At 38.3% G+C, this 24,432-nt stretch overlaps 3 protein-coding genes across 6 annotated transcripts in view; 2 read left to right on the top strand and 1 right to left on the bottom strand.

Annotated features, from left to right (window-relative positions):
- Positions 1 to 18,378, top strand: part of LOC131436517 (apolipoprotein D-like) — a 62,845-nt gene extending 44,467 nt beyond the window's left edge. For 3 of the 4 annotated variants that reach the window (XM_058605264.1, XM_058605265.1, XM_058605263.1), the window contains 4 exons: positions 685 to 907; positions 1,287 to 1,438; positions 17,731 to 17,937; positions 18,176 to 18,378. In XM_058605264.1, coding sequence (XP_058461247.1) covers positions 685 to 907; positions 1,287 to 1,438; positions 17,731 to 17,937; positions 18,176 to 18,283 — 690 coding nt within the window. In that variant the 3' untranslated portion in view covers positions 18,284 to 18,378. Of the gene's footprint in view, positions 1 to 684; positions 908 to 1,286; positions 1,439 to 17,730; positions 18,038 to 18,175 lie in introns of all 4 variants that reach the window. The other variant, XR_009230636.1, reaches the window with a different exon arrangement.
- LOC131436515 (protein king tubby 1) overlaps positions 1 to 24,432 on the bottom strand; it is a 229,682-nt gene that overhangs the window by 94,772 nt on the left and 110,478 nt on the right. The window lies entirely within an intron of this gene.
- Positions 21,608 to 23,678, top strand: LOC131436514 (chromosome-associated kinesin KIF4-like). The gene is made up of 2 exons (XM_058605256.1): positions 21,608 to 23,056; positions 23,137 to 23,678. The coding sequence occupies exons 1-2, from the start codon at positions 21,724 to 21,726 to the stop codon at positions 23,256 to 23,258; spliced, it is 1,455 nt and encodes a 484-aa protein (XP_058461239.1). The 5' UTR covers positions 21,608 to 21,723; the 3' UTR covers positions 23,259 to 23,678.

Below are 24,432 nucleotides of genomic sequence, written 5' to 3' on the forward strand. Positions count from 1 at the left end.
CAGAAACCCAGAGATACCGCATCCGGAAGACTGACAACCATTTAACGTACGCATGAATTGAGATGCCTTTTTTCACTCAATATAAAAGTAATCCCAAAATAATGCTTCACCCGGGATAGACCATGCTGTTGTTAAATATTTCATAAACTTGCCAATCTATCGAACATGATGTTTTCGGAGGGAAAACAAAAGCTTTTTATTATTATTTTCTCACATTTCGGACAACGGCACACAGCAAGTAAAAAAAAGTGATACTACACAAGGGTTAGTCCTGTCATCAGCACTAGAACACCTTGCCACAGTTTTTTATTTCACGTTTTCTTTTTTTTTTTTTTGCTGCGAACATGACCACTACAAATTGATATAAATGGGTGTTTTTATGGTACCTGATGTCGCACGGTGGTGTAAATCCCAATTCACATGCATGCGAAACACCCAAATCGTTTTTTTTTCCTTTGCCGAAAAATGATCCAAAAACCACTAAAGTCCACGTCGGGTAAATAAAAGCATGAAGAAAGGTTTGATAGATTTTTTTTCTGTTCAGCGCGAATAGAATTTTCAGAATGTTAACATCTTTTTGCCTTAATTCATATTGTCCTATGAATGCTTTTAACCGAACATGCACTTCAAAGGAACAGCAAAGTGCTTTAATCTTTTGTCTCCATTCTCGCTTTTCGCCCACAGTTCCTGGGTGTTTGGTACGTGATTCAGAAAACGGGCACCGCATCCACCTGCGTCGTCTACAATATCACCAAGGGTGAGGATCCGGGCGAGTACAACATCGAGCAACTGTCCCAGAAGGCCCCGCTGTCGATTGCTCCCATCAAGCACGAATACAGCTACACCGGAAAGCTGACGGCAACCGATAAGGACATCCCGGCACGGATGACTGTCCGGTTTCCGTTGAGTAAGTCCAGTTGAAAGTGTACGGTGTAAAAAGTACCTGAGTTCCTCTAATGCAACACCGAATGAAGGCTGGAATGTTATGACAATTCACACAAATCGTTCAGTAAGAAATTGATAGCCAATTCCGTTCGGTGAACAATAACATATTTTTTACGGAAAGCAGTTTTCGCAACAAATTCTGTTGTTAATTAGGTCTCATTAGTAATCAGAATAACATTCACTTATCACAAGTATCAAAGAGAGATACAATTTCGAATCAGTTCTGTTACAATCTTCTAATCAGGTTCTGGCATCCATACAGTGATTTTCACTCCACACGTGGTAACCGGTATTTCCAACTACTAATAATTTTTTTGTTCTTTCCTTTCGCATCACCGCAGGTGTGGCAGGATCTGCCAAATTTATTGTGTTTATGACCGACTACAGCACGTTCGGAGGCATATTCTCTTGTCAGAAAATTCCGTTTGGCCATCGCCAAAGCGCTACCATTCTGTCGAGGACCAAGGATTTAGACAAGATCTATGTTGATAAGGTAAGTTCGGAAGTATACAATATTCAAGCTTCAAAGCAAAAAACAGCAATTAAAGATTGTCCCAGAAAGTATGGACGCACTTTGATTTCGCTGTAAATAATTCACAAGTGTTAGATATTCAAATTTTATTCGATATACTGATAATATTAGACTACAACAACAGAATATTATTCTCAACATTTGCTACTTAGCCACTGTAGACTAAAGCTTGCTTCATTTAGAATTGGAACAAACTTTTTCTCATTTTGTGGCGCTCCTGGTGGAAGTTCTTGGCTCCCACGTGTCGAGAATTCAGTCAGCTTCACGTATGATTTTTGACATTCCGCAAATCGACTGTACTTTGTAAACAATCAACATGGAAGCCGAATGAAAGGAATAAAATTGGGCACAGTTATTTGAAAAATCCATTGTGGTCTACATCTAGGCTAGCTAAACAGCTAAAATTGCCCAGAAATACCGTATAGCGCGTTATCAAACGGTATAAAGAAACATTGACGACGATTCGGAAGCCTCAAGCCAATCGTCGGAGTGGAACTGTCGACCGGAAACTATGTGGTAAGATTTTGAAGACTATTAAGAGAAATCCTAATCTGTCGGACCGTGATTTGGCCAGAAAATTCGGTGCTGCCCATAGTACCGTGAGGAGAACTCGACTCCGGGAAGGAATCAAGTCGTATCGAACTAGTAAACAGCCAAATCGGACCATAAAACAGAATAGTGTGGTCAAAATTCGTGCTCGGAAACTATGTGACCAGGTGCTGACCAAGTTCGACAGGTGTCTTCTGATGGACGATGAAACCTATATCAAGGCTGACTTCGGGCAAATCCCAGGTCAAAAATTTTACTTGGCAACGGCTCGGGGGGATGTTCCAGCCAAATTTAAATTTGGTTTTGCCGACAAATTTGCAAGAAAATTTATGATTTGGCAGGACATTTGCAGCTGTGGCAAAAAAACGAAAGTTTTCGTTACAAATAAGACAGTGACATCGGAACTATACCAAAAAGAGTGTCTCCAAAAACGAATTTTGCCGTTCATTCGATCCCACGACCATCCCGTAATGTTTTGGCCAGACTTGGCAAGCTGTCATTACAGCAAAGTCGTTCAAGAATGGTATGCAGAGAAAGGGGTCCAGTTTGTTCCGAAAAACCTTAACCCACCCTACTGCCCCCAGTTCCGCTCTATTGAGAAATACTGGACAATCATGAAGAGGAGACTCAAGGCAAAGGAAAAGGTTGTCAAAGACATCAATCAGATGACGACCTGGTGGAATAAGACAGCTAAAACGATGGACGAAGAAGGTTCGCGCAGCCTAATGAGCCATGTTACAGGAAAAATTCGAGAATTCCTTCGAAACCGTGATGAATAATTTTATCCGTTTTTTTTTTTTCTTAGAAGTATGAGGAAAACGCTATATTTGTATAAAAAAGATCTTGAATTCAATACTGAATAACTGAAATACAGGCAGTTGTCTTTGTTCCAATACTATATGAAGCAACCTTTAGCAGGCGCACCTTCTTGCGAACGTTCCTCATTAAATTCTGCACAGACTTCTTGGCGACAAGTTTTGACACTTTTTTCCAATCTTTTTCGAACTGTTGAATGGTTTCGGCTGCCGAGACATGTTTCCTAAGATGTGCCTTCGTTAATGCCCAAAACTCCTCAATTGGTCGAAGTTGTGGGCAATTTGGTGGATTCATGTCTTTTGGGACGAAAGTGAAATTTTTGGTAGTATACCATTCTACCGTTGATTTCGAGTAGTGGCAAGAAGCAAGATCTAGCCAGAAAACAACAGGATCCTTGTGGCTTCTAATCATGGGTAGAAGTCGTTTTTGTAAACATTCCTTGATGTATATTTCGCTGTTCATTGAAGCAGTAATGATGAAGGGTTTCGAAATCTTACCGCAGCTACAAATTGCTTGCCAGACCATAGCTTTCTTACCAAATTTTTCGACTTCAATCGATGTCTCGGACTGGTTTAACACTTGCCCTTCTCGCACCGTATAATATTGTGGTCCCGGCAAGGATTTGTAATCGAGTTCCACGTAGGTTTCGTCGTCCTTGATTATGCGGTTCAAATTTCCAGCAAGAATCGTATTGTACAGCTTTCGAACCCTCGGCCTGATCGATGCTTCTTGTTTCGGACTACGTTTTGGTTGTTTCTGCTTCTTATAGGTTCGAAGATTCAAACGTTCTTTAGCACGAAGAACAGTTGACTTCGAAAAGCCCACTTTTTGGCCACATCCCGAACTGAGACCTCCTTCTTTTGCTCGAACGCCTTCAGTATACGTTTATCCAACTGAGGATTAGCAGGACCTTTCTTTCGACCCGTTTTCGCTTTATCCTCAAATCTAACTTCCTGATTGCATTTCGCACGGCTTTTCACTTACTCCTTCCATTTTTGCTATCTTTCTCAGTGACAGTCCGCGTTCTGTGCACCATTTGTACACAATTTTTCGACGTTGTTCTGCTGAAAGTCCACGCATTTCGAAACAAACTAATGAAAACGAATAAACAACTGCACAAGTGGTTAGAGAAGAGCGTAAACAACAGGACGCAGCCATAAAAATTGACAGATTCTGAACCATTGCGAAATGGCAGCGGTTTTTGGTTGCGTCCATACTTTCTGGGACAGTCTTTAGTTTTATGATGTTCATACCTTGATACGAAACCATACTTCCTTTAATCCTAGAAATGAATGGGTTTATCGATTTCTTATTCACCTACATTCAACTTATCGAATCTACCTAGAGCAATTTCAGAAATAATCAGCAGGAAAGTTGGCAAAATCAGGATCGGCTATCTTTCTACAGCGACCGACTCGACTCAACTCGACTAATTTTTAAAGTGAAAAATATTACTTGTAAAAAGTGATTAAAATTTTGATTTCCACAAAAAAAACGTGCTCAATTCTTTACGGTAATTTAAGGAACTTCCAGAGCCGGTATTCAGGAACCAGCATAACCCAGACCGATTCGTATGGTCATATGACGAAATAAATTGCAATAGTTTTGAGTCCAAGCCTTTCGGGATTGTCATCTTCTATATCGGTCCATCTCCGAGAAAAATGCGTGGAATTATTTGTCACACACGCATTTGCTGATCTTGACGAACTGATTCGAATGGTATATGGGTGTTATATTCTTCCAGTACTTACTGCTGTAAGTAGTATAAATCTATATATAATATAATAATGAAATTGCTTTCAACTCGAAAATGCTGCCATCATCTGGTTTACATATGAGCAATTTCAGAAATGCTTAGCAGATCATCAGACTCGACCTACTCCGATTTGGATGAAACTTTGCACATGGCTTCAGTATGGCAAACCATAAGTTTTGAACCGATGGAGAGGTCAATCCGACTCACGACTGATTTTTAAAAAGGGCGTATGTATTTTTGAATATCACGAAAATTGCCTTTTTCAAATCGTTGTAACTCGGAAACCGTTAATTGTACAAAAATGGCGTTCAGGAAAAAGATGTAGGGAATCGATTGTGCACTCTAAAAAAATATACACTGAAAAACGTTTTTGATTTTTTTTCTCAATAATTACAAAATAATCCGAAAAGGTTTAATAAAAAAAAGCATTTTTTTTGATAATTTTTATTTTAAAGCTGTTATTAAAACCATAGATTGATGGCTATCCCATCCGTGCCTTTTGAAAAATGAAGAAGTTACAGCTGAAACAGTTTACGGGACTCGTTGTAATTCGGAAACCGTTTATCGTACAAAAATAGCGTCCAGGAAGAAGTTGTAGGGAATCAATAGGGCACTCTAGAAAAAATATGCACTCAAAAAAAATTGATTTTTTTTCTCAAAATGAACCAAAAAAATTGAATTAAAAAAAAATCAGGGTTTCGATTTTTTTTGATAATTTTTATTTTAAAGCTCTTATTAAAACCTACAGATTGATGGCAAATTGTAAGGGTTTTTCAAGAAATAACCGAAAGCCGCTATTTTGGATTCCAGAACGACCTCAAACATCCTGTTCCGACATTTACTCATCAAACCCGTTCCAAAAATACCCATATTGTAAAAGTTTTCAAGGAATATCAATAAACCGGAAGTCGCCATTCTGGAGTTTTGAACCACCTTAAAAATCGTTTTCTGACATGTACTCATCAAACCCGTCCCAAAAATACCCATACTGTAAAGGTTTTCAAGGAATATCAATAAAACGGAAGTCGCCATCTTGAAATCCAGAACCACCTCAAACATCGTTTTTCGGCATGTGCTCATGAAACCCGTTCCGAAAATACCCAGATTCTGATGGTTTGTCACGAATACCGATGAACCGGAAGTCGCCATCTTGGAAATTGATGCGACCTAGAACATCCTTTTTCCGAAAATACTAATAGTTTTTGTTCCATAGTTATCCATTATATTATACGTGTCCAATAATATATATACCAAGGGAAAACAATTTTTATGTTGAAAATTCCAAATAACGTAAACTTTTTTACGTCATAACTCGATTTACGAAGTCTCGATTATTACGTAAATGGAGATTTAGGTGTAGTACTCCGAACGGCGTAGCCCGAGCGAAAACAGCAAGGAGCGGCAGATAAAAGCATTCGCTCACTACGAATATTCTACGCAAACTGTAATGGATCTTATTTTCTAGGCTATGTTGTTAACAGAACAAAACTTACCTTTATTCTTGTTTCGATGCAGCTTTCTGCTGAATAAACCGTAACCAGCTGCAATATTGTCATGTTGGAAGATACAACGAATTACGTTGACAAGACCCTGTCAGCTTGGGGAGAAATCAATCTTCAGTTCAGCAACGCCATCGCACGGTATTACATTCAACATATCATGTCAATTGAATGGACGCGCAGTGCTGTTAATTTGGCTCGCACGAATTCAACATTTCTCTTCCCTAGTTATATGTACGAGATTCGATGCCTGAGGGCGCCATGCTCGCAAATAAGAATGTTGCCAATGATTTATTCGGGAAATGTGAGAGCTGGATATCTTATTAATATGATATCTTTGGTTTGACATATACAATTAGAGTGCAGCACACGAAACTCACTTCACGTAAAAAAACATTGTTATTTACTTTTTAACTTTTTAATAAATTTAATTTAATTTTTTCTCAAGAGTTTTTGATGAATAATCTTGTTAAACCAATTTCATTTTTCCTCTCTTTGGGCTGTCTTTAAGCAGTTATGGTGAAAGTTGAACAACGTCAATTTTTTATGATTTCAAACACAAAATTAATTGGTAATGAAAATTTCGTGTTGGATTGAAAGTTTGGTGGTTTGTGTCCAAAATATTTGCCAACTAATCACATTCTCTAAAAAATAAGCTTTTTTCAGCAAAGTAAATTTTGAATTTCAACTAATTTATTAGTTATTTTGACAATTTTGTTGTTTAAAACCAACTAATTATAAAACAGTAAATCGAATTAGGCGCAGAGCTGATTTCGGTCGTTACGTGTATGAACAAAATCCTAAAGCAGTGAGGGCCATGCATGCATTCGCACATTGCAGCGAAGCTAGAAGTAGAATTTATTGCTTAGAGTTGTCCAATTTCCTACCGTGATGCTAACGTTGCGGATCTGTGAAACATTTAGTAGTATCACCCTCTTTCTTTTGAAAATATTTTTTCCGACGTTTCAACGCAATACCACACGGAAATACCGATATCAGCATTTTGGCGAAAAAATTAGTTGATTTTCTGATTTTAGTTAGTTATTTTTTGAGACAACTAAAAAAGTCTTACTTTTGCTAATTTAGATTTTTTAATTCTAATTTCCTTGATAATCTATATATATAAAAATGGATGTAAGTTTGTATGTTTGTAACGCCATAACTTTGGAACTACTGAACGGATTGTCACCAAACTTGGCACAGGTACTACTCGCATTTCAGAGATGGTTTAGGGAACATTTCTATAGGGGAGGGAGCGTAGCAAGTGTATTTTGCAGGAGGGGGTCATGAAAAAATTCATATAATTTGACGACAATCGATACGTTTTGAAGACCATAGAAACATTTTGCATACATTAGATATGACTTTACGAAGGGTGGATGTAGCAAGTGGCTTTAAAAAGGGGAGTGTAATGTTTGAAACGGCGCAATTCCGAAACTATTAAACGGAATGCCACCAAACTTGACACAGATACTTCTTGCTCTTCTGAGAAGGTCATAAGGGTATTTTAATGGGGGAAGGAGTGTAGTAAGTGTCCTGAACAGGGAGGGGTGGAGGTGGGTCATGAAAAAATTTGTCTAATTTGACCAGAATTGATACTTTTCTAGACCATAGAAACAGTTTGCATATATTAGATATGATTATATGAGTGGTGGATGTAGCAAGTGCCTTTAAAAAGAGGGGGTGTAATGTTTGTAATGTAATAACTCCGGAACTAATTAACGGATTGCTATCAAACTTGGTACATATACTTATTGCTCTTAAGAGATGGTCATAAGGGTATTTTTGTGATGGAGGTAGCGTAGCAAGTGTTCTTAACAGGGGTGGTCATGAAAAAATGTGTCTAATTTGACAAGAATAGATACTTTTTGAAAACCATAGAAACATTTTGCGTTCCGTAGGTATCATTATGTGGGGGTTGGATGAACCTTTAAAAAGGGGGGTGTAATGTTTTTAACGACATAACTCCAAAACTACTGAACGTATTGCAATCAAATTTGGCATAGGTACTTCTTGCTCTTCAGAGATGATCATTAGGACAAGCGTTCTTAATTTGAGGAGGCCATTTCGAAATTTATCTTATTTGAAGAGAATTGATACTTTTGAAAACCATACATACATTTTGAAAAACTCAAATATGGTTTTAAGTATATTTATGGGGGGTGGATATAATGAGTGCCTCTAAAAAAGGAAGTTTAATGTGAAGTTTATAGAATTTTCCATAAAACGATACTTCTTGCTGAGTACAGATATTATTTGCGCTTCAGATGATCCTAAGAGCATTTTTAAGAAGAGAGTGGGAGCGGGTGGATAAAGTAAGGGTCTCATCCAAGGGAGAAGCAAAGTTCAAATTGTTAATATAATCGAACGTATCTCCAAAACAACTCAAACTCACCACACCTAACTAGGTTGGATATTTTAAGGTGGGAAGAGTGGGGGGGGGGTACTTTTTACTATTCAGAAGTGGTCACGACAAGCTTAGATATTCATGACAAAGGTTTATTGTAACATTTTCTGATTCGTCGTCAAACAAGATATGGGGGCGGATTCAGACTAGGAGAAGAGGGATCTTGAAAATCAATTTTCATTTTGATTTTTTTTATAAAATAAGAAAGATAAGAATGTCACGATTGTGCTAGATAGTATTGCTATCGTTAAATTGAATTAAGTAGTACTGCTATTGTTAATTTTAATGAATTATTCGATACTTTTTGAAGAGCACAGATACTTCGTACACTACTAAGAGGTGCTCATAAGGGATATCATGGAGGAGAGCTGTAGTAAGCTCACAAATAAAAGGAAAGTTCAATATAAAATTTATTCTACGATAAACGATGCATCTTGACAAACACAGATACTACTTTTATGTCAATGTAGATTAAAAGGTTATTTTAAGGGAGAGGGAGGGCAGCAAGTGCCTCAAACATGGGAAGTGCAAGGTAAAATTGATTGAATAGCAACATAAAACTGCTCAGAGTATTACACTAAGTAGGACAACTTCGGGAATTTTGTTCGGCCTTTTCTTCCCGAAACATTTCCGAGCAACGCCGGGTCATTCAGCTAGTAATGAAATATTTATTGAAATGGCTATTTTTTTAGTTGAATTCACCAATTGTCATTTCTTAGCTAAGGCACACTTCATATCCATTCAACTAATTTTTTAGTAGAATTAGAGAAATAAAACGTTTTTTTTTTCAACCAACATAAATGGTTGAATTGGTTTCTGCAATTTGCAGCTATATGGCGCTCTGTCGCCGAAATAACACTAACACCGTAATGACTACTAGCCACTAGATGGCACACTACTACCGAAAAAAAGTTTCAGTCGCGGTTCTCTTTTCTATATTGGTAGGTATAAATACGATGTTGTAATGGAAAAAAAGACGTAAACGAAACATAAACTTTTTTAGAAATTTTTCTTCTAAAACGCTGTTTTCTTCATTCGACTTCGCGAAATCGACTCTCTCACTGAAAACTTTGAGTACTCGGAAAACAAAAACCGAATACAAGTAGTACACCGGACGGCGTAGCCCGAAATGCTAGAAGATACAAAAAATATCATTTGACGTGTACAATTAGAGTGCAACATTCGAAACTCACTTCACTGTTCCGCGTAAAAACATTATTACGCACAATCGCTTCAAATACGCAAAAATTCTGAATAAATACACTTTCCACTAACAGTTTACGTCATTTTTACATACCGGTTTAGAAATTTATATATGGATATATCGTAACACATGCGTAAAACATCTAAACAATTTGCAAGCAGTTTCAACAAGACTGTCCCTTTTAGCTTTTTAATGGATTGTTTTGTTTTGACACTTCTCATGAACTTTGTAGCTAATAAACTGGTGATAGATAAATAGAAACAAATTTTCTGATTTTAAAAACAAAATTAGTTGTCAATGAGAATTTCGTGTTGGATTGAAATATTGCTGGTTTGTGTCCAGAATATTCGCCAACTAAACACATTCTCTAAAACTAAGAGTTTTTTTCAGCAAATAAATTCTCAATTTTAACTAATTTGATAGTTATGTTGGAAATTTTGTTGTTAAAATCAACTAATTCAAAAACAGTAATACGAATTAGGCGCAGAGCTAATTTCGGTCGTTGCGTGCAGAGCGTGTCGTCGTTTCGACTCTTCATTTTGAGAATCTGATTTCTGAAGTGGAAATCGAAGCCACATAGATTACAAGATAATGGATAATCTAGCTCCTCACCGACCGTGCCGACCCCAAATAATTTCTATTCGCCTATCTTCTCTCTCGAGCATCTCTGCCCAATCATGCAAATATTTGTTACGTTTCGAATACTGATTGCCAAACAAATGTCTAGGATCATTCAGTAATAGCCGTTCAACCGAGAAGGTTGTGTATAGAAGCGTACAGTTTAATAACGCTGGTTGGTTTACACGCGTTAAATACGACAACGGTTGAACTACAGGTAGAGACCTGTTGGCAGCAGCCGTTAAAACCGGCCCCCTGTCACGACGCCATCTTGAAGAGATCAAAATCGAAACTTCAAAATCAGCTGATTGCAACGTAAACAAACAAACAGTAATACATTTGTTATACGCGTTTACCTTGTTTAGTGCACGAAAATTAGTGAATTTTTTGTCGACTCTCTCCCAATAACTTGTCGGTTTACCTAAAATACAGCAGACAGTGTTTTAGGACATTGAGTGGAGATAATTTTCACAATTTGAGAGTCGCGATGAGTATCAAAACATCGCAGTGTTTGGGGCTCGAAACGCGAGGGGCTCAACGTAATCGGTATACTTTCAAATGGCTGGTGCTCACATGCCGGTGTCAGATGGGTGGTTAAAACGTATAGTCGTGCTGCATAAGAGAGCCCTAGTGCTGGGCCAAGCTGGTGAAGGAAACAACAAAGGGCGTTTCCCAAGCTCTACCCAGGCCACAATATACAGCCACAAGTGCTGAGCAGGAGAGTGCAAAGGCACATCGAAGAAGAAGAGTGCAAAGGCACACAGAAGCAGGAGAGTGCAAAGGCACACCGGTGCGAAGGCACTTCGGTGCAGAAGCATATCGGTGCAGAAGCATATCGGTGCGGAGCACAAGGAAGAAGGAGACAAGACAACTCGGTCTTTCCACTGCCATACAACACGCAGGTATACACCGGTGACCTGCGCTGGTTACAGCTGGCGAAAACAAAAGTAAATCGGAAATCGAGTGGTGCTGGATGTCAGGTAGCAGTAGCATCACATCCAACAATCAGCAACCAACAAGAACATCTAGAGCAACGAGGATCTACACGGCAGTGCAACGGAGATAGACAGCAATTTCAAGGTAGAAGTTTTTTCTTTTCCTTTTGATTGAGTACTGTGTAGTGTTGGTTTCATTTTTTATTTAAAGTTTCATTAAAAATTTTAATGTGATGGATGAATCCATGGACGTAAATCCTAGCATGAATCCTATACCCCCACGAACGAAAAAATATCAGTAGGGCTCTTCTGGGCCTTGGATAGTCTTTTTTAGACGTATATCAAAGCCATTAAACATTTACCAAATTTCTAAAGGTTTGACATCACGATTCTCTTCAATCAAAGAGATCATAAAAGTAAATAACGATAAAATTCGTGTTGTGGTAAATAATTTGAAACACGCGAATGATATTGTCTCTTCGGAACATTTCAATAAAGAGTATAAAGTTTACATACCCTCCAAAGATGTCGAAATTGACGGTGTTGTTACCGAAGCGAGTCTTTCGGTAGATGATTTACTCAAGCATGGTGTTGGTCGTTTCAAGACCTCTATGCTTGAGGGTGTGAAAATACTGGAGTGCAAACAACTGTACTCAGTAGTTCATGAAGAGGAAAAAAAAGTTTATCGCCCATCAGACTCGTTTCGAGTGACATTTGCCGGGTCTGCGTTGCCGTCCCATGTCTATGTCGATAAAATTCGCCTCCCTGTTCGGCTTTTTGTTCCAAATGTAATGAATTGTACGAACTGCAAAAAATTCGGCCACACAGCTACTTACTGTAGTAATAAACCAAAATGTATTAAGTGTGAAGGGCCTCATAAAGATAATGATTGCAACAAGGAAATTGAAAAATGTATTTATTGTGGGAATAGTCCTCATGAGGATATTTCAGTATGCACTGCATTTAAAGTACACAAAGACAAAATTAAGCTTTCTTTAAAAGCACGGTCTAAGCGCACATATGCAGAAATGCTTAAAACGGTCATTGATGTCCCTCCTTTGGAAACCGAAAACGGGTTTTCAAATTTAGAGGAATCAGAGGACTCTGACTCTGACGAAAATAGTGAAGGTAATTCGTTTATCACTACCCAAGGGTCAGTTAAGAGAAAGAAGTCTTCCTCCAAATTACCAAAAAAGACACCTAAAATTTCATCTTCAAAAAAAGATCCCCGTGTTAAACAAAAAAAGTCAAAACCAAAGACTGTGCCTCCTGGTTTGTCAAATTCACAAACCAATCCAGGATCTAGCACAGAAAAAGGTAATAATCCTGTGGGCTCTATTTCACAGCCACCAACAGGATTACTGAAGTTTTCGGAAATTGTTGAATGGATTTTCTCAGCATTCAATATATCTGAACCCTTAAAGACCCTCATAATGGCATTCCTTCCAATAGCTAGAAATTTTTTGAAGCAGTTATCAGCTCAATGGCCAATTGTCTCAGGTTTTGTATCTTTTGATGGATAATTTATCACCCGCCGCAAATGATACAATCACTGTCCTGCAGTGGAATTGTCGAAGCATCATGCCAAAACTTGATTCATTTAAAATTTTATTGCATAGTCAAAAATGTGATGTATTTGCTTTATGCGAAACATGGCTTACTTCAAACATAGCTTTAAATTTTAATGATTTTAACATTATACGTCTCGATAGAGACTCTCCGTATGGTGGAGTGCTTTTGGGAATTAAGAAATGCTATTCCTTTTATAGATTAAACATCCCTTCAACTTCTAGTATAGAAGTTGTTGCTTGCCAAATAAACATTAAAGGCAAAGATATTTGCATAGCTTCGGTTTATATTCCAAAAGCACAAGTTGGACAGCGACAGCTTAATGAAATGGTTGAAGCCCTTCCTGCTCCACGATTGATTCTGGAGGATTTAAATTCGCACGGAATGATGTGGGGTTCCGTTTACAATGATAGCAGATCATCTTAAATACAAAACATTTGTGACAATTTTAGCATGACGGTATTAAATATGGGTAGCATGACACGGATCCCAAGACCTCCTGCACGCCCAAGTGCATTAGATCTATCTCTTTGCTCAACATCAATTCGACTAGATTGCACCTGGAAAATATTGCCTGATTTACACGGTAGCGATCATTTACCAATCATCATCTCAATTAGCAATAGCAATTGCATTGCTACTTCAGCTAGTATTCCATATGATTTGACAAAAAATATCGATTGGATTAAATACCAAAGTAGTATCTCTAGTATTTTGAATTCAATGGAAGAGCTCCCTCCACTTGAAGAATATGACTTCCTCATTTGTTCGATTCTGGAGGCAGCAGAACAATCCCAAACTAAACGCTTTCCTGGGCCAACGACTAACAGAAGGCCTCCCAACCCCTGGTGGGACAAAGAGTGCTCAGAGGCTAAACTCGCAAAACAAAATGCTTGCAAGACGTTTCTAAAACGGGGAGGAGGAACTCCTCAGAATTTTGAAAAACTTATGGTTTTAGAAACCAAGTACAAGAGCATACTTCGAGCTAAAAAATGTAGCTATTGGAGAAATTTTGTCGAAGGTTTGTCAAGAGAAACCTCAATGAGCACTCTTTGGAACACGGCCAGACGAATGAGGAATCGTAACTTGGGCAATGAGAGTGATGAATACTCGAACCGATGGATATTTGACTTTGCTAGGAAAGTTTGCCCAGATTCTGTTCCTACGCAGAGCATTATTCGGGGATCTCCTCCAAATAATGGTTTTATTAATAACCCATTTTCAATGATGGAATTTTCTATAGCACTCTTGTCTTGTAAAAATAACGCTCCTGGGTTGGACAGAATTAAATTCAACTTGGTGAAGAATCTGCCCGACCTCGCAAAAAGACGTTTGTTGGAATTGTTCAACAAGTTTCTTGAGCAAAATATTGTTCCACCTGACTGGAGACAAGTGAAAGTTATCGCCATTCAAAAGCCGGGGAAACCAGCTTCCAATCACAACTCATATAGACCCATTGCGATGTTGTCCTGCATCAGAAAATTGTTCGAAAAAATTATTCTACGACGTCTCGACACTTGGGTCGAGACGAACGGTTTGTTGTCAGATACTCAGTTTGGTTTCCGTAGAAATAAAGGGACGAATGATTGCCTTGCATTACTTTCGTCTGACATCCAAATTGCCTTCGCTCAAAAGCAACAAATGGCATCTGTATTTTTAGACATTAAAGGAGCATTTGATTCAGTTTCCATTGATGTTCTTTCAGACAAGCTCCACCAACATGGACTCCCAGCGGTTATAAATAATTATTTGCACAACCTTTTGTCAGAGAAACGCATGCATTTTTCATATGGCGATTTGACAACATTCAGAATTAGCTACATGGGTCTACCGCAAGGCTCATGCCTCAGTCCGCTCCTTTATAATTTTTACGTGAATGACATTGACAGCTATCTAGTAACCCCATGTACACTAAGACAATTGGCAGATGATGGCGTGGTTTCAGTTACTGGACCCAAAGCTATTGATCTGCATAAACCATTGCAAGATACCTTAGATAACTTGTCCGTTTGGGCTGTTCAACTTGGTATCGAATTCTCTGCGGAGAAAACAGAGTTAGTCGTCTTTTCAAGAAAACATGATCCCGCGCAGCTTCAGCTCCATATGATGGGAAGAATGATCCAACAGGTTTTAACTTTTAAATACCTCGGGGTGTGGTTCGATTCCAAATGCACGTGGGGAGGACACATTAGGTTTCTGATAACAAAATGCCAACAAAGAGTAAATTTTCTTCGAACAATAACAGGATCTTGGTGGGGTGCTCATCCGGAAGATCTAATAAAATTGTATCAGACAACGATACTTTCAGTGATGGAATATGGATGCGTTTGCTTTCGTTCCGCTGCAAACTCTCATATTATCAAACTTGAGCGAATTCAGTACCGTTGCTTGCGAATTGCCTTAGGCTGCATGCATTCGACACATACAATGAGTCTTGAAGTTCTGGCGGGAGTTCTTCCATTGAAAGATCGATTTTGGGAGCTTTCATCACGCCTGCTAATAAGATGTGAGGTGCTGAATCCCATGGTAATTAATAATTTCGAACGACTAGTCGAGCTTCGATCTCAAACAAAATTCATGACAGTATATTTTAACCATATGTCACAGGAAATCAACCCTTCAAGATATATTCCTATCCGTGTCAGCATCCTAAGTGCCCCTGACTCAACTTTATTTTTCGATACATCCATGCAGCGCGAAGTGCGTGGAATCCCGGATCATCTACGCTCGACGGAAATCCCAAAAATATTTTCAAGTAAGTTCAGGCATATTGACTCTGAGAAAATGTTTTACACGGACGGATCGCGAATTGAAGAAGCGACAGGGTTTGGTATGTTCAACAATAATGTTTCGGCCTCATTTAGGCTTCAAGAACCTGCATCTGTTTATATAGCAGAGCTAGCAGCAGTTCATTATAGTTTGAGTGTAATCGTCACATTATCTCCAAACCATTATTTCCTCTTCACAGATAGTCTGAGTGCAATTGAAGCCATTCGCTCAAACATGACTGGCAAGACTGAACCGTTTTTCCTGGGCAAAATAAAACAGTGCCTGAACGTCATATTGAACAATAATTATCAAATCACAATAGTCTGGGTCCCGGCTCATTGCTCCATTCCTGGCAATGAAAGAGCCGATATTTTAGCCAAACGTGGTGCTATTGAGGGTGAAATTTATGAGCGACCGATTGCTTTCAACGAATTCTATAGCTCGTCTCGCCAAAGAACACTTGCCAGCTGGCAAGCTTCTTGGGATAGTGATGATCTGGGTCGGTGGATGCACTCAATTATTCCGAAAATATCGACAAAGGCATGGTTCAGGGGACTGGATGTGAGTAGGGATTTCATTCGTGTGATGTCCAGACTCATGTCCAATCACTACACGTTAGATGCACATCTCCTTCGAATTGGGCTCTCCGAGACTAATCATTGTGCTTGCGGAGAAGGTTATCGGGATATTGATCATGTCGTTTGGACATGCGTGGAGTATCGTGATGTCAGATCTCAACTAATAAATTCTTTGCGTACCCAAGGTAGACTATCCAATATCCCAGTTCGAGACATTCTTGCTTGTCGTGACCTTTCATACATGAAACTTATTTATCATTTCATAAAGAAAATTGGAGTTTCAATTTAATAAAGGCCCCTTTTAAGACTTAGTTCTGATCCCAGCTGCGTCCATGAGTTCAACCAATAGCTAAATTAGAATAAAAATTATGTAATGATACAAACAAACTCGAAACAGTTTATTAAATTATCAACAAAAAGTCTGAAAATAACAGCTTATTTTATAATTTATAGAAGTTAATCGTTTGGTTCAAATAATATTTCCGAGTAGATTTCATAATTAATGACGAGTTACCTAAGATGATATTTAAACAATAAGAGAATATGTTTTAATAAATTCAAAAGGTTGTGACTATGTTGGAATTAAATTAGGATAAGAATATTATGTAAAAGTGATGCTACGGCGAAGAAAAACCTATGTAAACTGCCTTAAGAAATAAACGTATTTATGAAAAAAAAAAATGTCTTGGATCTAATTATACACAAAACATAAGGAAGTTAAAGTAAAACTGAACGAATTATTATCAGAAGAGAAAGTAAATAAACAACATGTCATTTGGTTTAGTGGCCTTATGAAGCTTTTAATAAGCAAAATTGTGTATAACTTTGTTTAGAGTTATGGAATGAGAGGCAGAAAATTATTTATTTTCCTAAGAACAACCATCCAAATGCATTTATGAACTGCCTGAAAAAGTACCTATTCTTCATGCAGACCTGAACAAACAATCTTGTTTTATTTTTCCGTTTTTTTTATTTTGCAACCCGTACACTGGAACGAGTGTTCCACCATACACGGAACTTTTCTCGCTCCATGTCGTATTTCGAAAGCGTCAGACCGTAATATCATTAAAAAAGCGAGTAAACTTAAGCATAAGTACAAGCTTACAGTTTCCCACGAACCGACGGCACTGCCAACATCAAGCCGGACATGAATATTTTATCATCGCTTTCACGTGATAACTCGCTCTTCCGCCGGAGGGGATATTTTTTTTCTTGGGCTATCTGTTTGCCCACCTGATGTGTGGTTTATATCACCTTTGAAAGCATCCTTCATTGAATGATACCAGCAAGTTTCAATTGCAATGTTTTCCTGGGAACTTTTGAATAAAATCCGAGATCCATGCAAAAACTATATATTAAACTTAAATTCTTTAGCATAAATAGCGCTAACCTGACCACTTCAAAGTCACATTGTGCATAAAATGTGTTAAGCATACCGATGTTGTTGAAACGAAATAACTTCCCAAGTAGATTATAATTCGGGAAACGAAGCTAACTCTTTCATTAGATGAAAACAAAATCACGAAGTTGAACCGTATTTCCTCTTATTTCAGATTCGCAACCGACTTGCCAGCTTCTCGGTGGATCCGTTCGATTTGAGCATCATCGATCAGACAGGATGTCCGAAGGAGGGAGAAGCCGGTTGGAACATTCACATTGATTCGGACACATTCTCGGCGAAAAACATTGCCAACGTATTCCGCAAAGCCGGAGAGAAGATCGGCGACGGATTCGAGTATGCTGTGAATGCCGGCAAAAAGGTCAATTTGTTTTAATCATCCCATCCAGAAATGCGTTAAACACTCGACGAGCGAGAGAGCAAAAACAAACGCAAAACTACAGCTTATCCTTTGTGTTCATGTAATTGGTTGCTTTACTTACCACTCTTGTTCTAGATAAGATTTTTAGAATCCTTTTAACTCCCGATTTCCTAACACTTCCAAAAATCATTAGTCTCGAATTAAGTTTGCTTACAAAAAAATATTTTTTTCTGTGCAGATTTACAACCAATATGCGACCTCCAGCGCAGAAGAGGAAACCAGCAGTGGCACTCGAACGGAACGTTTGACCATGAAACCCAACGCCGATTCCGAGTGGCTTCCTTAAAGCTGATCTTCCAAGCTTAGTTTGAAAAGTAGTATGGATTATTATCTTATCTTTTTCGATCATTATGACAATAAAATGAATACAAATAGTTTTAATTTGATAAGTATTAATGGTTACCACCACGAACGCACATCCAGCTCGTCTTACTATGTATTTGGGAAGCTTCTTTTGTAAAATTAGTTTTTCCTACCTCCATTTCGAGAGTGTATTTAAAAACCCTTCTTAATCCACCTAGTGGTGTGATAATGCCTTTCTCTTCTTTTCTAACAGTCTCAGGAAAATATATTTCATATTTTTATTAAATAATTTTGGACACTAATTTTGACACCAATTGTTTCAGATTGATTCGAGTAGTTCACAAAAGCATTCTTCAGTGTTTATATCACATATTAGGCATCATTTTTCCAACCAAGCGCTTGACATTTGCGTTGCTTATTTGTATAACAAGAGTGATGCTAATCTAAAAACCCTTCTTAATCCACTTAGTTGATATTTTTGATATTGATAGTCCCAGATATTAATAGTCCCAGATATTAATAGTCCCAGAAAGTCGACTTAAAAAAAATGTTTTTTTGAGATAACACTAAATTTCGACGTTTCATGCAATTTTAAGATTATTGGCATCAAAAACTATTGTCGATTTCGGAAATTTCATGTACCGGGGGGTACATGAAATTGGTATGCTATGGTGATTTTTCAAGATCGAAAATTTTCAAACTTTAACCGCTGGGCAGCACCCCTTACCCATGTCCGATTTAGCTCAAATTTAGCATGAGGACTTTTTCCGAGGTGCCTAAACTTTTCAACAATAGTGCTTTACGAAATTAGAGGTGATCTCAAAATATTGGCACCCTTATATACATTAGAGCGGTAAAAAACAACGTGTTTTGTCGGTTACGTCACTTATACAATCATATCTCCGGAACCAAACGTCACAGCCATTTGATCTTTAAAGTTGATGAATGGCTCGACAGTAGCTTTCAAACGAGCCTAAATTTGTTAAAATCGGTTCGGCCATCTCTGAGAAAATTGAGCGCGTATAAACATCTCCTAAAAGTACACACACGCACACACCCACGCACATACACACACATACACACCACACACGTACACACCATTCGAATACCTTTCTATAGAGAAAGACAAAAACTATAGGGTGCCCAATCTTCATTTTTTTTCAATAATACGTATATTTCATAGGCAATATACATAAGTTTTTCTTCGCCGTGGCATCCACAATACATAGGACTTTAAACCTAATATATTTCGAATATCATATTAGTATGTTGGTATTCATTAGTTAATCTAAACACTGTTTTTATCAAGCGATTTTCTATTATAAATTACTTTAAATAAAATAGATTTATTTTGTCCATGATCTTAAATTATGAATGGAGGGTATGTAAATCAGATGATGGCAAAGATGGCAGCATTTTCGAGTTGAAAACAATTCCATAATTATATTAATTTAAACTACTGACAGTAATGAATGCTGGAAGAACATAACACCCATATACCATTCGAATCAGTTCGTCGAGATCAGAGTCAGTCGGAGATGACTCAACCATTTTCTACAAACTCACATTCAAACGAAAAGTCGTATGCTCCCAAACAAAGTTCCTGAATTACGTCTGGATTCGACTTCTGTTTCCTGCGCTACAAGATGATATGTCAAATGATATTAAAATAGTGTAACTCAATTTTCTTATAGATGGCTGAACCGAAATGAAATTTAAGAACCATCTAAGATTCAAATGAAAGGTCTTGAGATTCTATGAAACATCTTGCTTTTAGTCAGATCCAACTTCCGGTTTAGGGGATACACGGTGATTAGTACAAAAGTGTCCATTCCACATAAATTAATCAGGTTGCGTACCCGATAGCAGATTTGGATAGTGGATAACCAAATAAACTTATTATTATCTGCACTGATTTTCAAAAATTTTGAATCAAATGTAAACTTTACAGCTCCTTAGGTTAATTTAACTGACTTCGGCTACATCGATTTTCGAATTTCGGCTCCGGTATGAGAAACGTCTCAAAGCTCAATCATTTTGCTCAAAAAGGTAAAATCGAATTTCGAAAACAAAGCTTCAAAATAAAGGATAAATGACCCCTTATAAAATTAATGAATTATATCCGATTCTAACTTCCGATTCTGGAATTACAAGGTGATGAGTTTTTAAAATTCAAGCCGATATAGAAAATGACAATTCCAAAAAGCTTCAAAGTTGGGCTCAAAACTATTGCAATTTCGTCATATATTTTTTTTCAGCCATACGAATCGTTTTGGGTTATGCTGGTTTGCTGAATACCGGCTCTGGAAGCACCGTAAATAATGACGAAAAATTCTAAAGTGCAACTTACTTCGACATCTCATGGAATGTTCAATCGATTGTCACACGTTTAGATTCAAATTCGATCCGGTTTGCAGCTTCGACATTCGACACAGGGACTACCCTGTGATGATGTGATTAAAATCACAAATTGCCGCTCAAAACGACAATCATTAAAATAATGTCATGAGAACTAAAACACCGAAGAATATTCATGCAAAAAACTTATGCGGATTGATGAAAAAAGGTATCATCTCACTGCTAGGTTGATTAAGCACGTTTTTCAATTACTATACTGTTATATTATAAATATTTGAATATCCCGGGTTGGCAGTTCAATGCATAGGGCGCTGGTCTTACAAGCCAGTTGTCGTATGTACGAGCCTCGACCTAGAAGGATTTATAGTGTCATGCAATAATTCGCACCCGCGCAGCGTCAGTTGAAACAGAGAAGGTCAAATTCTACAAAAGGAATGTAATGTAGTTATGAGAAAGGCAACAAGAGAGCTAAGACTGGATTCATCCTCATCCGGGAATACAAATCCAGATTTTACCAGAGCTAAATCAGATACAATTTTTCCGAATTAAGGGGGGAAAGTATTATAAAGCGGTCCCCACTGGCCAAAACGTCTTCGATTCAACAGTATGCTTCGAATTAAAATATTGTTCTAAAGATTTATAATGATTATTAAAACAAAATGTAGCGTTGTGGGAATCAAAAATGGTGGTTTCCAATTGTAATTAATTGATTATGTAATTGATTTTTGATGCAAAGACGATCTTCTTTATCTGCTTTTCTTCTATATCGACATTCCAAGGGACATACCACTGTTTTGTTGTGAGGCATATCATACGGCTACATTTCGAAATATCTTAATGTTTTCATAACACATTACCCTATAATATGTTCAGCAACCCTTCGAAAAACATACATACATACGCATTGCATCAGCCTCCGCCTACTGTTTCAACCTCGTTCAACAATTCGGTCATTGTCATAATCTACAGTTTGTTTATCAGTGTCATATTCCGGTATTTTATTTGTATACTGGTATTTGGTTTGCCGTATTTCAAATTCCAATCCCATCCGTGGATGCTGGTGGTATGAGCTTTGTCCCGGAAACGATACAGGTTGCCGTACGAATTCGCCCATTGTCGCAGTCGGAAACCAGAATGGGCTGCCAAACGATTGCGGAACAAACCGGCCCCGGCGAGCCGCAAATTTGTGTCCGCAGTACCGAGCTGTTTACCTTCACTCACGTGTTCGATCCGACCAGCAGCCAGCGTGATGTTTATGGGACAAGTGTCAAATCTTTGGTGGATAAGATACTGGACGGGTTCAATGTTACGATTCTGGCTTACGGACAGACGGGTTCCGGCAAAACGTTCACCATGGGAACCTCTTTCGAAGGAAAGTATGACGATCGCATGGGAATCATTCCGCGAGCAATGGTTGATTTGTTCGATCAGATTCTGGCGAGCAGTGAGTTTCAATGTGCTGTGAGTTGCTCTTTCGTGGAATTGTATCAGGAGAATGTCTACGATCTACTGTCGTTTAGGAATCGATTCGAGAAACTGGTTGGCATTCGAGAGGATGCAAATGGTGTCATAATACCTGGATTGACTGAAATTCCAGTGAAAAATGCTGACGAAACACTGCGCTGGATGATACAAGGTGCTAGTGCCAGAGCGGTAGCGCCAACTCCGATGAACAAGGAATCAAACCGAAGTCATACAATTTTCACTTTGACAGTGAGAAAAATCAAAAATAATCAAATAACTTCCGTTTCAAAATTACATCTGGTAGATCTGGCGGGCTCGGAACGATCCAAAAAGACCCAAACCATTGGAGATCGGTTTCGTGAGAGCATCCAGATTAACAAGGGTCTGTTAGCACTCGGGAACGTGATAGCAGCCTTGGCATCAGCAAAAAACACTAAAGGATACATTTCATACAGGGACTCCAAACTGACAAGACTGCTGCAAAATTCGCTTGGTGGCAACTCCATCACACTAATGCTCGCATGCATTTCTCCGTCGGACTACAATGTGGACGAGACATTGAGTACTCTACGGTACGCGGATCGGGCACTCAGGATTCGCAACAAACCCATCGTCAACTGTGGTGAAGTAAATATTCGAGAGGAAATCGAAAGACTTAAAGCGGAAAATCAAGAGCTTCGTGTCGTCGTGGAGCAACTGCAGCAAACACCTGTGGCGGCGTCCAAAAGCGATCGCTCGATTCATAAACTTCAGCAGGAAGTTCGGAACAGCAACGCCCAGCTACAAAGTATAGCCAGGAAAACCACCGAACTTGAATTTCGAGCCACGCACGCCGAAAGCATACTAGAAACCATTCTACAACTGTTACCTCTACATGATAGCAGTGAGTTTAAGCAAAAAACTGACGAAGCTTTGACGCGGTATCGCCAGGAAAGTGAGTCATGGCACGCGATGGATAAAAAATCTAATAAAGTGTGAATTGTGTCGATATCTTATATTTTCCATCTATTTCAGAGCCATGCCTTAAATTAATCATTATATGTGATCACAATGAGCCCCCACCGTATATTGAGATCCAAAGAAGAATCAGCCTGTCGAGGTACGAAATATTTCCACTTGGGTCTACGACTGTATGATGGATGTTTCGTTTCTCGTTGGAAATAGAATGATCAATTCCAGATAGTTTTCGATAAATGTTTACCTACCAATTTCCTCCTATTCATTAGATTTTGTCTTGAAAAACTTACCTTACCTAGCCATTTAGGAGTTTTGGTACCTCAAAGCGCACATGACTAATTGCCACCTCACGGATCAACATAATCCGCTAAGCAGACATAAAGTAAAGGGTTTTAGTATTTGTCTTACCGCGAACTTGAGCTTTGGCTAATTAAATCGGTTCTGCAATCTCTAAGAAAATTGAACGGTAAAAAACGCGTTTTGTCGGTTACGTTACTTATACCATTATATCTCCAGGAACGGAAGTGACAGCCATCTGATCTTCGAACTTGATCGATGACTCAATTGTAGCTTTTAAGGTAGCGCTTAGCCGTGGTCATTTGAAGTTTCACGCACTTTACCCAAAATTACGAGAGAACGGGGAAGAAAACTGAAATTCCAAGAACACACGATTCTAGATAATTAGTTTTTCTATCGATTTGTATAAAAATTGTGCCTGAGAAACGTTTTTATCGAAAGATTTTGTGCGAGTAGTAAAAAAATTAGTTTTTCCTTATTCTTTCGCACACTCACGATGTCAACACACAAGAAAACAAAATGTTTAACCAAACTCGCACGAAATCTCGCCAAAAAAATGCTTTCTAACTGATATTTTTCAATTTTTTACGTTTCGCCTTCGTCAGGAAAGACCTTACACCTCGGTGTAAACAAAGTGACTTATAAATAGCAAGTACTTTACGTCTGCTTAGCGGATTATGTTGATCAGTGACGTGGCATCCCGATTAACAGAGCATAACAGGATTCTACCATAACAGGATTCTATTTATATCTCATTATGTTATAAATATGATTCCAAATCAGAAGCAAACATTCAGATTTTATTAAGATTATAGCAAGTCCAGATATATTAAGGGCTGAGGCCACTAGGTCGCGTAAAACTACGTGGCTCGCTCTGCGTATTACGTTTCTCTCAATGCTCTCTCGCAAATGTGCAAAATAACTCTCGATGTGGCCGAGTGGCCAAAAAAGTTTTGATACTTTCGGTTACAAGTTTGACTACATCACATAAAAACCAATAAAGCTACCGCTTGTTTGGCAGCCTTCTTGAGCCGATTTTATTTCTCTCTCATGTTT

The sequence above is a fragment of the Malaya genurostris genome, chromosome 3, assembly GCF_030247185.1.
Source record: "Malaya genurostris strain Urasoe2022 chromosome 3, Malgen_1.1, whole genome shotgun sequence".
NCBI classification, from domain to species: domain Eukaryota; kingdom Metazoa; phylum Arthropoda; class Insecta; order Diptera; family Culicidae; genus Malaya; species Malaya genurostris.